This window comes from Armigeres subalbatus, chromosome 1 (assembly GCF_024139115.2).
Source record: "Armigeres subalbatus isolate Guangzhou_Male chromosome 1, GZ_Asu_2, whole genome shotgun sequence".
NCBI lineage: Eukaryota > Metazoa > Arthropoda > Insecta > Diptera > Culicidae > Armigeres > Armigeres subalbatus.
This window is the reverse complement of record NC_085139.1, coordinates 215,560,894-215,576,485: the sequence shown is the minus strand read 5'-3', so window position 1 is coordinate 215,576,485 and position 15,592 is coordinate 215,560,894. Positions and strand designations below refer to the sequence as shown.

General features: G+C 44.5%; 2 protein-coding genes across 5 annotated transcripts in view; one reads left to right on the top strand and one right to left on the bottom strand.

Moving 5' to 3' along the window:
* LOC134205763 (uncharacterized) overlaps window positions 1-15,592 on the bottom strand; it is a 474,885-nt gene that overhangs the window by 401,381 nt on the left and 57,912 nt on the right. The window lies entirely within an intron of this gene.
* LOC134206984 (uncharacterized) lies at window positions 2,112-8,087 on the top strand. The gene is made up of 4 exons (XM_062682726.1): window positions 2,112-3,578; window positions 3,756-5,360; window positions 5,626-7,227; window positions 7,791-8,087. The coding sequence occupies exons 1-4, from the start codon at window positions 2,112-2,114 to the stop codon at window positions 8,085-8,087; spliced, it is 4,971 nt and encodes a 1,656-aa protein (XP_062538710.1).

The following is a 15,592-nucleotide window of genomic DNA, read 5'->3' as shown; positions in this document are numbered from 1 at the left end:
GTTGCTAATATAGAACGAAAATATTCAACTGGTCATTTTGGGGCCGGTTCCCAAAGGGTCATTTCAAAGAAACCTCTTGTTGGTCATTTCTGGAACAGGTGTCACCATGATTTTTGGTTCTGATATAATCCCTATACACAAATCTACCGGAATGGTATAAATAAGGACGAAATAAACGTCATTTTGTTGGACTTAAAGCCTGTCCACGTTAAATTTCGGACACCCATCGTATAGAACGATTTTTGAAAATTTTCGCAAACCACTGAGACGATCAATTTACATGACAGCTGAATCTGTCAGCTTTATGTGCTGCTTTCAACATGTTTTGAACACGCCAAAACTGATTAAATGACGACAGCTCGATTGGACATTAGCTAAATGTCCGAAATTTAACGTGGACAGGCTTTATATCGCCAAAAAAAAGGAAGCTGTGGTAAGTTTTACTGCATCTGACCCAGTGACCCACCGGAATAACACCGGATATTTAGGACGACCAAATCACAAGTCCCAACATGTATTCCGATCTGTCAGAAGTAGAGCTGGAAGCAAAACGGTATCAGCTACGTCTACAAGCAGTGCGCGAGCAAAGAAGAATCGCCTGAAACTGGAGAAATTGGAGGATCAAAAAGCTATAGCATCGAAGCGCATAGAATTCAAACGTTGGGAGCATGAGCGGAAGATGGAGGAACGACAACAAAAAGAAGCTGAGTTGGAGCAGCTTCAACTTCAGCTGGAACAGACGGTATTAGATGAGTCATTCCGTTTGAGGGAGGTGATCGAGCTGGTAGAGGAAGAGTATTGGGGCCCTCCGGCCCTCCTTAGCCGTGCGGTAAGATGCGCGGTTACAAAGCAAGACCATGCTGAGGGTGGCTGGGTTCGATTCCTGGTGCCGGTCTAGACAATTTTCGGATTGGAAATTTTCTTGTCTTCTCTGGACATACAAGTATCATCGTGTTAGCCTCATGATATACGAATGCAGAAATGGCAATTTGGCTTAGAAACCTCGCAGTTAATAACTATGGAAGTGCTTAATGAACACTAAGCTGCGATTCGGCAATGTCTCAGTGGGGGATGTAATGAAGGAGGAGCATGACGAAGGTCACAGCGCAGTTTTTGAACAGAGTTCCTTTAGTAAGGTGCAGCAATTCTAAGATGTTTAGCTCTACAGTTGTTCAGTTCATTCCCAACCGAACTGAATGTCTAGCCGCAACATCAGATTAAGAAGACCAATCTTGCATCACACGAGGCTCCGCCCATCAAAATTATCCACACCGAAAGCCCACCCGTTCCAGCGTCACCGGCAGCTTTTCGTATACATATACGGAGGCACGACAGCAAGATGGCGTTCAGTTTTCATTCGGCCACGGGAGCGACAGCAGGACGAGCAGCAAGCGAACATCAAAGCATCGAGACCAACGGAGTTAGCCGAGCGCGAGCGAGACGGCTTGATCACAAGCTGGCTGCCGACCGGGTACTAACGAAGCCGCGACGAGCCAAGTAGCAACAACAGAAGCTGAAGAAGAAGAAGCTGCCTTATGGCAGTAAAGTGTTGAAGTATGGAGAAGAAAATGAATACATTTGTTTAAGTTGAGTTCCCGTGTTTGCTTCCACCCACTGCCCTTCCAGTCCCACCAACAGAGTTAATTAAAATAATTAGCCTTTATCAAGGCTAAGAGTTAATAAAAAATAGTTTTCGGTTGCTGCTAGCCAGGGCGCTAGTCCAGCTCAACCCACCCCCGTGGCTTCATGTGGCGAAGCCATCCCGGGAAGGAATGCAAGGGTCCTGCTCCCACTCGCTCGGTTCCCGAGAGGAACGCGAGCACCCACCGAGGCACACCAGCGCAGTACAGTCCGCTGCCATCCTCAACATAGGAATTGGTCCGTTCGAGCCGGATCCTCAAATCGCTTTGGGGATTCGGAGTGTCATCGTGTCATCGACAATTGGTTGGATTGCGACGTGTGGTGGTTTTAAGTAAAACACGGAAACAACAAAGTGAGTGAAATAAAAACAGACTAAAGACTATAAGTGATAAAAGTGTATCAAGAAGTCGAACAATAAGTGAAGCTTGTGAAGTGAAAATGACAAAGAGAAGCCAATGAAGAAGCCCGACATGGGTAGTGAAGAAGCAGATGCAGATGCTGGCACGCTGATCCAAATGCGTGGTACGGCACAAGGCAACATCACGCGCATAAGGAACATCTTGCTTCAAGCCGAAGCTGACCAGACTGAGATCCCGTCAGCTCAAGTGAAAGTGTACATTCGGAAGGTGGAAAGCAGCTACAACGAGTACCATCAGTTCCACCAGCAAGTAGTGGCGTGTCTTCCGCCAGGTAAGCAGGAAGAGCAGAATGCGAAATTCTCGCACTTCGAAACGTTGCACGAGGAAGTGTCAATCATGCTCGAAACCCTTCTCGAGCGGTTGGTTGCACCGACAGCAATGATGCCAGCACAACCTGCAGTGAATCAGCAACCAGTGATCATCCAGCAATCCCTTCCTCGTACCATTCCCACCTTCGATGGAAGGTACGAGAACTGGGAACGATTCAAGATCATGTTCCGCGATGCAGTCGATCGAACGAATGAAGCTCCACGGATCAAGTTGTATCACCTTGAGAAGGCTCTCGTCGGGAATGCTGCTGGAATAATCGACGTAAAAACGATCAGCGATGGAAACTACGCCCACGCCTGGGAATTACTGGAAGAAAGGTTCGAGGACAAGCGAAGAATGATCGACATCCACATCGCTGGTTTGCTGGGATCGAAGAAACTTTCCAAGGAGGATTTCGGTGAGTTGAGAACTTTGGTCGAATCCATCAATAGCCATGTGGAAAACTTGAAGTTTCTTGGCCAAGAGCTAACTGGTGTCTCCGAACTCATCATCGTCCACCTGATCTCTCGTGCTCTGGATCCGACAACCAAGAAACAGTGGGAGTCGACTATCAAGCGAGGAGAACTGCCAAGCTACGAGGATACTATCCAGTACTTGAAAGACCACGTTTCAGTACTGGAGAGGTGCTACACCACAACCAACGAAGTCAAGAACCTACAAGCAACTGGTAAATCAGCGAGGAAGCAAGCATATCCCAAGGCCAACGCAGCGACAGCTTCTCCAGCATCAGATCCTAGATGTACCATGTGTGACGGAGACCATGCTACATACAAGTGCTCAGTGTTTAATGGCTACAGTGTGAGTGAAAGATTGTCGCGAGTAAAGGAGAAGAATGCCTGCTACAATTGCTTGCGCAATGGCCACGGTGTGAAGAATTGCCCATCGAAGAAAGCCTGTTCAAGATGCAACAAGAGGCACCACACGCTTCTCCACCTGGAAAAGCCGGCAGAACAACCCAGCAGAACGAAATCTTCAACGAACTTGAACGCAACAACCAGTGTTCCAGGACCCAGCAACAATGCTTCGGGGAACGGAAGTCTCGACCATCAGCCATTAGTAACAGCAGCACATTCCAGCAATCCGACGAATCCAGCGAGTCAGGTGGTGTTGCTCACTGCCCTTGTCAACGTCATGGACCATCAAGAGCGGCCTCGTGTGTGCAAAGCCCTGCTAGACTGCGGATCCCAGGTGAGTTTTATCTCTCAATCATTAGCCGCTACTCTTGGTATTAGTGTGGAAGAAGTAAGCATTCCGATAACAGGCATAGGCAGTGTACGGTCGACAATTAGACAAAAATGTACCATAAACGTCCACTCTAGATCAAATGATTTTTCCTTCACGCTGAATTGTTTGGTCTCTCCTAAGATTACTGGACACGTTCCGTCGGTCAAGATAAATTTGGAGAATTGGGAAATTCCTCATGGTCTAAAACTGGCTGATCCATCCTTCCATGAGCCTAGCCAAGTTGATTTGCTCATTGGAATGGATTGGTTTTACGAAATTTTGAAACCAGGTTGTTTGAAATTGAACGACAACCTTCCTAGTCTTCATGATTCCAAATTAGGTTGGTTAGTTGGGGGAAAGCTATTAGAGAGTTCAATGTCCAATCTTGCACTACATTCCTGTGCTGTTCGTGTTGATCCAGTGGAAGAGCTGATGCAGAAGTTTTGGGAGGTAGAAAGTGTGTCAACAGAGGATGTTGTTTCCAGCGAGGAAGAGCAGTGTGAAGCACAGTTTGCTACAACCTATCGTCGAGACAACACTGGTCGTTTCATCGTTCAACTCCCATTGAAGGATGTCGCTTCGCAGCTGTCGGATTCCCGCACCATGGCTTTGCGAAGGTTCTACATGCTCGAGTCGAAACTGCAACGCCATCCGGATTTGAAAGCCCAGTATGATGACTTCATGGACGAGTACGAAACCCTCGAACACTGTCGAGAAGTTATGGAACGTGATGACCCCCCTGGACTGTTGAAATGGTACCTGCCTCACCACGCCGTTCTACGCCCTTCTAATACAACAACCAAATGCCGCGTTGTTTTCGACGCTTCCGCAAAGGTTTCTGGTCTGTCACTCAATGATGTCTTGATGATAGGCCCCACTGTGCAAAGTGATCTTTTGTCCATCATCCTACGTTTTCGAAAGTACCGCTACGTCATGAGTGCAGATGTGTCCAAGATGTATCGTCAGATTTCGGTAGATCGTGATCACACTCCACTACAGCGGATTTTTTGGAGGAAGTCGTCCGACGATCCATTACGTGTTCTTGAGCTCTCAACTGTGACCTATGGCACCGCAGCAGCGCCCTTCTTGGCTACTCAGGCTCTTCTGCAGCTTGCACGTGATGAACGAGAAAGGTTTCCACTGGCTTCTTTGGTCGTCGAGAAGAATATCTACATTGATGACGCTCTTTTCGGTTCTGATGACTTTTACCAGGCGTGTGAAATTCGAGATCAACTGATAGCCCTATTAAAGGCTGGCGGTATGCACCTTCATAAGTGGTCATCCAATACCGGCCGACTACTGTCCCCCATTGCTAGCGACGATAGATATAGGTGTGTTTCATTCAGTGACAATGAGGTCAACGAAGTTATTAAGACGTTAAGAGGATTGATGTGGAATCCTTCAACTGACGATTTTTTGTTTTGCTCATCAGCTCCATCCCAGGTCAACCGACCCACTAAGCGTCAGGTACTATCCGAAATCGCCAAGATTTATGATCCTCTTGGGCTAATTTCTCCTGTAGTCGTGTTGGCTAAAATAGTCATGCAAAAGTTGTGGATTAGTAAACTGAAATGGGATGATACATTAGATGGCAGCCTTCTGGAGGAGTGGAGAAAATTTCTAGCAGCATTGCCATCGTCGGAGCAAATTCATATCCCACGTCAAGTGTTACTATCCCGTGCCGTTAGCTACGAGCTGCATGGCTTTGCGGACGCCTCGCAACGAGCATATGGAGCTTGCGTGTATGTTCGGTCAATATGTTCTGATGGAACCGCATCACTTAGACTAGTCAGTGCTAAGTCAAAAATAGCACCCATTTCCCCTCTGACAATCCCAAGAAAGGAATTACTAGCTGCTCTTCTTCTATCAAGACTGGTTACCAAGGTAGAAGCAGCTTTGGAGATGAATTTCCTTCCATTGTCTTATGGTCTGAGTTGGCCAAGTTGTTCTGGCATGGTTGCGTAAACCTCTTTGCAATCTTATTACGTCCAACGATCGCTACAATTGGAAGTATGTTCGTACGGATCTTAATCCCGCTGATACAGTCACTCGAGGGCAGTCCGCCAACGACTTGATCATTAACGACCAATGGTGGAATGGTCCACCCTATCTACGCATCATCGACTATCGTGAAGAACGGCCAAAATCGCTACAGGAATGTGAAATACCGGAGCTGAAAGCAGACATGGCCGCACTATCGGTGATGAAATACGACGAGTTCCCGCTATTAACTAAGTTCGCTTCATTTCGGAAGACACAGCGCATCGTAGCCTACATGCTTCGGTTCCTGTCAAACGCTAGAAGGAAGAAGGAAGATCGTTTGGCGTCCAGGTACCTTACCATTCCAGAACTTCGAACCGCTTCAAACGTTATAGTCGGAGCAATCCAGCACCAGGAGTTCTCCAAGGAAATTGAGTGTGTGAGATCAAATGTTCCTAATCATCGTCTTAACAATTTGAAGCCATTTTTGGAAGGAGATTTGCTGCGAGTTGGTGGACGGCTGAGTCATTCTCAGCTCCCATTTGGAGTGAAGCATCAGTTAATCCTACCTAACAAGAGTCCCATTGTGCACCGTTTGATTGCTGAAGTTCATCGAGAGAACTACCACGCTGGTTGTACCAGTGTGCATTATCTTTTACGACAACAGTTCTGGTTGATCAACGCAAGATCAACGATTCGAAAGGTTCTGAGAAACTGTGTAACCTGTTTTAGAACCAAACCCATTACTATCGATCAGCAGATGGGAGATTTACCACCAAGTCGGATTACTCCAGCACCAGTCTTTGAGAGGGTAGGACTTGACTTTGCAGGTCCCATTTTCGTCAAGCAATCGGTGCGACGAGCAGTTCCAGTTAAAGGGTACATCTGTGTTTTCCTGTGCATGGTGACGAAAGCCATTCATTTGGAGGCCGTCGAAGATTTGTCAACGGATTCGTTCATGGCCGCCCTTCAACGCTTCGTATCCAGGCGAGGATATCCAAAGCAGATGTTCAGTGACAATGGCACAAACTTCATCGGAGCGAGATCTGCGTTGAATGAGTTATATCAGCTGTTTCAGCAGGAGGCTACCCAGAAGAAGATCTTTGAATATTGTCAAGCGAAGCAGATCGAATGGAGGACAATACCCCCAAACGCCCCACACTTCGGGGGACTTTGGGAGGCCGGCGTGAAAAGTGTGAAAACAGTGCTGAAAAAGGTTTACCAGACAACCTCTTTAACGCTTTCCGGACTATCCACCCTATTGTGCCAGATAGAAGCAATCCTCAACTCGAGACCATTATATTCCCTATCTAACGACCCGACGGAACCAGAAGCTTTGACCCCTGGACATTTCATCATTAATCGCCCGTTATTGGCTATTCCGGAGCCATCTGTGGAAGGCGTTCCTACAAATCGATTATCCCACTGGCAGCACATCCAACAGCTTCGAGAACATTTCTGGAAGCGATGGTCGAGAGAATACCTCAACGAGCTACAAGTGCGCGGAAAGTGGACCAAACAGAAGAACAACGTAAAACCGGGTATGATTGTTGTGCTAAAGGATGACAATTTGCCCCCGCAATGCTGGAAATTGGGGATAGTGGAGACAGTGCATCCTGGAACAGATAACCTGGTAAGAGTGGTAGTAGGAATGGGCGATACCGATACGATATATCGAGAATCGATATTTTCGCTCCGATTAATCGATATTTCGTATCGATTTTTTTAAGTTCGATATTTGACTGTATCGATTTTTTCTAGCGGATATCGGATTTCGATTTTTTGAATTCCAAAAATATAGCACAATCTGTTAAAAACTGCGAAACAGCGAAACTTTGATGTGCGATTCGATGACCTGAAATGAAAAATCTAAACTAACCCTGTTTTTTTTTTTTTTTTTGCTCGTGCTTTTAATTTTTCGGGCGTATCGATATATAGGAATATCGATGTTTCAACGCCGATATTTTTCGGCATCGATTTTTCGACAATAAAAACATCGATTCGGCAGTATCGATATTTTTCCGAAAAACGCCCATTCCTAAGTGGTAGATGTTAAAACTAAAACTGGTACATATAGACGACCCATACACAAACTTGCGCCTTTGCCTATAATAGATAATGAGCTTACTTTCACAAATTCCACATTTTGCCTGGGGAAGGATGTTCAGTTCATTCCCAACCGAACTGAATGTCTAGCCGCAACATCAGATTAAGAAGACCAATCTTGCATCACACGAGGCTCCGCCCATCAAAATTATCCACACCGAAAGCCCACCCGTTCCAGCGTCACCGGCAGCTTTTCGTATACATATACGGAGGCACGACAGCAAGATGGCGTTCAGTTTTCATTCGACCACGGGAGCGACAGCAGGACGAGCAGCAAGCGAACATCAAAGCATCGAGACCAACGGAGTGAGCCGAGCGCGAGCGAGACGGCTTGATCGCAAGCTGGCTGCCGACCGGGTACTAACGAGGCCGCGACGAGCCGAGTAGCAACAACAGAAGCTGAAGAAGAAGAAGCTGCCTTATGGCAGTAAAGTGTTGAAGTATGGAGAAGAAAATGAATATAGTTGTTTGAAGTGTTTTCCCGTGTTTGCTTCCACCCACTGCCCTTCCAGTCCCACCAACAGAGTTAATTAAAATAATTAGCCTTTATCAAGGCTAAGAGTTAATGAAAAATAGTTTTCGGTTGCTGCTAGCCAGGGCGCTAGTCCAGCTCAACCCACCCCCGTGGCTTCATGAGGCGAAGCCATCCCGGGAAGGAACGCAAGGGTCCTGCTCCCACTCGCTCGGTTCCCGAGAGGAACGCGAGCACCCACCGAGGAACACCAGCGCAGTACAGTCCGCTGCCATCCTCAACAACAGTGGTGGCTCCTTCGGGGAAGACACCGTAAAATCGTCCAAAATAACGAAGAAGCGACGGCAGTCAGTGTACAAGCTAGGACGGCATGCAGCAACCAACTAGCAATGAAGAGGGTATTCTAGATAAACCGTCGTCAAGTAAGTCGTTAGGACAGGCAGTTATTGGGTCAATATTAGGAGGCCAAATTGAGCGAAAAGAAAACACATCCGCACTCACACTTGGTAGGGATAAGCCTTGTATCACTCCCTCCCCCTATGTACAGCAGAAACAACTCAATATCCTCCCAAAAGTCATAAATTCTCAGGTTTCTTCCGACCTACGACCTTCGTTCCCTTACTTCAACCAATCAATCTGTGACAGTCAAACGGCATATTCGCGAAATGAAGATTTGCATTTTCCTTTAACCATACGTCAGTCTGAAGTACAGTAAATTTGCACCAGTCAAAGAAGAGGCTCAGTGACAGTAGAATATTTATTGCCAGGGTTACTTCCCCGACCGTCTAATACGCAACCGCTATCGCAATCAATTCCATTTCTTCCAAACTGTTGTTCGAGGATACAGTCAACCCAGCCAGGAGGCCAAGTGACCCGGGAGCGACCCATTAACAAAGTACTGCCACCAGTAGAGCAGCTTTCGACGTATGAGGAGCAAGCAGAATGTGGACCTTTAACCCGACAATTGGCAGCAAGGCAGGTGATGACCAAGGAGTTACCAACGTTTTCTGGAAATCCTGAAGACTGGCCGCTGTTCATCAGCTCGTACGTGAATTCCACGTAGACGTGCGGATTTTCGGATGCTGAGAATTTAGCTAGGCTGCAGCGATGTCTGAAGGGACACGCACTTGAGTCAGTGCAAAGCCGAGTGTTCCACATGTTCTAGCTACGCTGCAGATGCTCTATGGAAGGCCTTAGCTACTGATCCACACATTATTGCAGAAAATACGAGAGGTACCGGCGCCAAAACGTTTATACAGTCCCGAAGAAGGAAGAGCAAATCTCATCAAGCGCCACCTGTCTCATCTATAAAGATCCGGATCATCGAGTGAAAGATTGTCTGGAATCGGTGGAAGATAGTACAACAGTTCGGATTGTGCCGGCTTTGTATTGATGCACAATGCACATGGGAGGCGCCTGTGTAAAATTCGTAGATAATGCGATAGCAATGGGTGCCAACGTCGTCATAACCCTTTGCTACATTCCACGAGAAATGATGACCAGCTGACCGAAGGCGAGGTGCGGCAAAATGTGAACTGTGAGCAAGTTAGAACTTCCAAAGCAGACACTACGGTTTGCAGAATTAGTTAAAGCATACCTTTACCTCAAAGGATTGCCAGTTGAGAGCTACGATCGCGCAGTTCCTCGTATTCTCATAGGAAATGACAACGCACACGTCACTTCGACACTTAATATGCGAGATGGTCAACCTGGCGAGTATACGGGTCCGGAGTGGATCAGACTGCTAATACAGCACAGATTTTTCACATCTGTGAATGAATCATTACATCAACTAGTAGAGCAGTTCTTTTCGGTCGAAAGTCTGGGTATAATGGATGTTGCGCGGCCGGAGTCAGCGGAAGTACAACGAGCGAACCGTATTTTGGAAGAAACTACTAAGCGAGTCGGACGGCGTTTTGAGACAGGGATCCTTTGGAAAATTGATATCTTCGAATTTCCCGATAGTTACTCTATGGTTGTCCGCCGTCTACGCTGCCTAGACCAGCGTATGCAAAAAGATCCAGTAATCGGTGAAAGTGTGAGAAGACAATTGTTTGAATCTCAGAAAAAGTGACATATCCATAAAGCGACTCCAGAAGAGCTTGAAGAGTCTGATCCACGAAGAATGTAGTATTTGCCACTGGGAGTTATCATAAACCCAAAAAACCGTCCAAGATTCGAATCTTTTGCGATGCTGCGGTAAAAGTAAATGACATCTCGCTGAATACAATATTATTGAAAGGTCCAGATTTTCTCAAAACGTTGCTAGACGTTCTTTTTGGTTTTCGAGAGAGGCGGATTGCTATCTGTGCAGATCTAAAGGAGATGTTTCACCTCGAGAGGAATTAGGAAAGGCGGAGAACACAATTTTCCGATGGGTGCAGCTTGAGCAGTACCCTGACGAGGTGTCTGCATTAACGAAAGCAAGTGGCAGCCAACCAAGATTCCATGTGGGAGTTTAGAGAACCAGAAAAATCCGCAAGTTATATGGATAGTACGGGAATTGTGCGTTCAGATAGCCGAATTTCAGCAGCGAGTTTTGCCTCGTTTGATACGAAGTTTCCTATTATACTGCCAAAGGAGCATACAGTGACGCGACTGTTGGTTGAATGGTATCACGAACGATATTTACATGCAAATGGCGAGACTATCGTGAACGAGTTAAGACGTGTATAACGACTCGGGAAATCCATCTCGAGATCACTCACTCGGAATGACTCGGCGCTTGCGGCGAACTCCAAACGAGGAGACGCTAGCAACGTTGAAGGTTGAAGCTGAAAGTATAATCAATTCGAGGCCGCTAACTTATATTCCCTTGGAAACATCGCAACAGGAAGCCTCCTTCTAAGCTCATCAGGTCTGGTTCAAACTCCTAAAACGCTGGGCGATCCTAAGATGGCCTGCAGGAATGATTGGAATCTGTGTCGAGTGATGGTAGATCAATTCTGGCGCCGTTGGGTGAAGGAGTATATGCCAACCATCGCACGTCGTACAAAATGATTCGCAGAGACGAAGCCTGTGTAAGTTGGAAATTTAGTCGTGATCGTGGGAAAAAAATACGTGACGGATGGATATTGTGAAAGGGAAAGATGGAAGAATTCGTTCTGCAGTGGTACAAACAGCGGATGGCGTGGTACATCGGCCTGTAGCAAACTTGGCGCGTTTAGACGTTAACGAGAGTAAAGCTGGGCTGAACAGTGCTCCGACCAGCCTTACGGGTCGGGGAAATGTTACGGTAACGCGCATTTAACCCCATACGAACGGTGCGGCGCGGCGTAATAGATGAACCTTTCGAATGATGGAGACTGAGGTAGCATATGTCAGTACTGTTAACGTGTCGTTGATTGTGTTGATGAAGCAAGGGAGAACAATATTGAGTATTGAGTCGAATAAGGAAATTAGAAAATTAGGTAAATTAATTTTTATATGTAGAGATAGGTAGATTTAATATTTATTTTTCATTATCGCCCCTCCCCCCCTTGACCTTTCGGAAGCCAGTAGGACAAAAAGTTAATTAAATATTTGTAACGGCCCAAAGAATAAAAATATGTACTTTTTTTATCGAATTTTAACATGCGTGTTCTTGAAACAAATCAGGCTTCATTCTTTTGTACTTCATTTAACTCGACTCGTCCTTGGTATACCTCATTAAGTTCTATTTATAATAAGGTATCTCTAATTTACTACATTGTAGATCAAGATCGCACCAATAATTACCACCTCATACAAAGTAGAGAACGCACCCTCGGAGAAGCATCTGCCGGCCACTCTTTCTCAAGGTCGATTTGAAAGTTCCCAACCGTCCATCAACTTGACTCTACGGCAGCACCTCACCTATTCGAAGTATTGCATCCGTTTTCAGACTCAAGTTCACTGTGCCGCACTCACGCGACTTTCACTATCAATTACGCTGACTGGCTCAGCCCATCGCATCGGCCCGTAATTGCTGTATCATCTCCATCGCAAAGTCTACGAACCGCGAAGATGACGGTAATCAGCCACCGCGAGTGAGTGACTTGCTACTGCCACTGCCGGTCAGTGCGATCATTGCCATGCGTTTTGCAACTCAGTCGATCGAGCGGGAAACCGATCCGCAAGTTCTCGTCCGTAATTTGCTCCAAACAGCTGGGGCAACCCTGAGAAACCGTAACGCACCGGCATGTTCGGACGTCCACGATCAAGTCCATGGCTCGATGAATCGAAATAGATCACACACACACGGTCGATCGCTGATCGATGCTGGCGATGGCACAAGGTGAATCAACCGAGCCCTGATTGCATCGGTGAAGATGAGCTGCGCAATTGAGAGACGCTAAGTGAGCAGGAAAACCTGTCCGAGACTTTCATAATCAATTTAGATGGCTGCGATCCGGAGACACATCGGACAGCTCTAATTGGTCACTTACTGAGATTTAGATGTGCGAAGTAGCAGTAATTCCGTATTGTTGTCAAAACGATTAATGCTGAGCGTCCAACATCTAAAATTAAGCAATTACTTTACTAATCTGATTCAAAACGTTCGGAAGAAGTACATCAAAATTATGGCCCACCAATGGAACGTCAACCGGCTAAGATTGAGTCACCAATTTGTTATTTTTTTCTATGGGATTACACCAACCGAATTAAAACGATCATCATCATTGTTTGTGGCAATAAAAGTACAACAATCCAAGCCGTGTTTGATCCACCTTCCGAACTCGGTTGTTGTTTAACTTCTTGGCGTGCGTTGGTGGATCACTGAATACATCGCGTGAAGGTCACAGATTTTTCAAATTGGACATTGTGACTGCGGGTGTCAATGAACAGTGGCTCATCAAGAAGCTCGTTATTTTGAAGCGTCAGAGTGGTACGCTTCTTTATAGGAATTTTATTGGTCTTGACACTTCAAAACCGTGAAATGTTCCTGCATTGTGCTACTGACTGGAAGCAATAATGGTCGAAAATGATGGAACATAAAGCCTCGCTAACTACAACTCGAGGTGCTACAAGCCGAACTTTACGCTTCGGTGGCTTTCAAATTGGACTGTTTTGTTTGCAATTGAGTGGCGCGCAGTTCATCCGGTGTTAAACTGCAGTGGGAGCAAATTGAGGGTGGTCTAGAAGTTTGTCTGCGAAGGGCAATTCGATATGATTCGAATGGCGCGCTAATGGTTTCAACACCAACTGCCTAGAAACAATTGAGGAAGTAATTCAGTAATGAGTGGTTGGTAGTCAGTACAATTTTTTTAATCTGAATATTAAAACCAAAATCATTTATGCATGTCTTTCAGTTCATGACAAAACTATCGATTATATAGGAAAGTTATTGTTCAGAAGAACTACTTCATATTTATTTTTTTTTGTGTCTTTATTAAGGAGACTTTCAGCCCGAGGCTGGCTCGTCTCCGTCCTTCAAAATTGATTATAAGAAAAATAATGTGAAAGCAATAGCAACACTATAATTTTCCATAAAACTGAAACAAAATAGCACTTTCAATAATAAAATTCCAAATCTTCTAAAGAAATCATACAAACTTTTCATCGACAAATCAAAAACATTGATACTTTACTGTAATGAAATCAAGCATATTTTCATTTCAAACCAATCAATTTGTAATTGCTACTTCATAATTGACTTAAATTGCGAAACTATAGGGGTAGCGAGGGTAAAGTGGACAGGCGGGGTAAAGTGGGTAACGGCTTGTTTATCCCCTGTTTATGGATTTATCGTATTATTATCCATGCTACACCATAAATTTAGTATTTCATGCTCTCCGAGCTATTTCAAGTCATGAAATATCTATTTAACCGCTAGATTTTAGCAAAATTCTGCGCGCTCTCGCAGAATGCTAGTTTGATGTATTTTCGGCACTGTTGCATTTAAGCCATGAAAACTCTGAGCTACTACTAGCTAAACCTAAACCTAAACCAAAATATCGTTCACATAATTCATTTTGCTTGTTATGAAGCGGAACAGGTTAATGAAAGATAGTTTTTTAATTGTTTTTCATAGTTTAGGTGTTATTTGAAAAACATGTAGCTATGGGGTAAATTGGTCATGTCGCCTGGGGGTAAAGTGAGCAATATTCTGACAGAGAAATGGAGACAAACTAGCTCAAATTTCAACCTTAATCAGAGGGTGGGGGCCATCCAGAAACCACGTGGTCATATTTTTGAAGATTTTCAACCCCCCCCCTCCCCCCATGTGGTCTATCGTGGTCATTTGGCAGACCCCCCCCTCCCCCCCCTTTGACCACGTGGTTTTTTTTTCAAGCACAAAAATTTAAAAAAAACCTATGTAACTAAAACATATGGTTAATCCGATCAATTTTGAAGATGGACAATTTCAACTGATTCAAAATCAAACTAAAACCCAGCATGGAAATTATAAATTTTCATTATTTCGAAGAATTTATGATGTTATCATGTTCTAATGTGTATCAGGTATTAGGTTATCTAGAACTCGCATACCTTCGATGCATCAGGAGGATACCTAAAAATGCGGACTCGCGAATATGTTATAAAAATTTCGAGAAAAATTTGTAATGGTTTAGAAATTTTCCAAAATATCCCTATATTTTTTAATTTCTTTATTGGTGATTTTTTTAAATACAAAATTGCAATTTTTGCTTTTACAAGTGCTAATTTATTATTATTTTGTGGAAAATTTTCAACTGTTTATGGAAATTTTGCATTATTTGCAGTAATTCTATATTTATTTAATACTCATACCCTGATTTCTTTATTGGCAATTTCCAATTCTATTATGGGAAATTTCTATTTTTCTCTGAAAATAATCTAGAGCTGGCTCATCTCTCAAAATTTCTAATTCTTCATTGAAATTTTATTTTGATATTGACTCGTGGAATCCAATGATGCCATACTAAACATATTTTCTCGGTCACTCTGATGTCTTTCGAATAATTTCCCAAGGAACTTCTATTCCATATCTCGAATATGCTTCAGTTAATGGTCTTTTCATAAGCGACTCATAAAAGAATGAATTTATTATAGATCAATTATCATTTTGGAGTTCGGATCATTCGATTTATCCAATTAACCAAATTATGAATGATGTATGATATAATATCCCATTAGGTCCATTGGGTTGATATGACAATGAATCGACTGCTTTGAGCGTGCTTACAACGGCACACAAGGAGTTAACTTTCTGAAATCAGTATGGCGAAACGCATCTAAGGTACGATTTCTCAAAATTAAGCACTTTAATCGAAAAAATATTTGGTATGCGTAGTAGCGGACACCATCCCTCATAACCGGTACCAAATAGTTTTTCATGAAAAGTTCCTAATTTTGAGAAAACCAGCGTTAGATGTCTTTCGCCATACAAATTTCTGGCGGTTAACTCTTGCTGGCTATTTTGTGCATATACTATAGCGCCTGGATGTGGCTGCGGCGAGTAGAAAATCAGCCACTGCCA

Coding starts and splice junctions, on each gene's coding strand:
- LOC134206984 (XM_062682726.1), top strand. CDS start 2,112: ATGGGTAGTGAAGAAGCAGATGCAGATGCTGGCACGCTGATCCAAATG. Junction 3,579..3,755: donor TGCTAGACTGCGGATCCCAG/GTGAGTTTTATC, acceptor GTCTCTCCTAAG/ATTACTGGACACGTTCCGTC. Junction 5,361..5,625: donor CATATGGAGCTTGCGTGTAT/GTTCGGTCAATA, acceptor TACAATTGGAAG/TATGTTCGTACGGATCTTAA.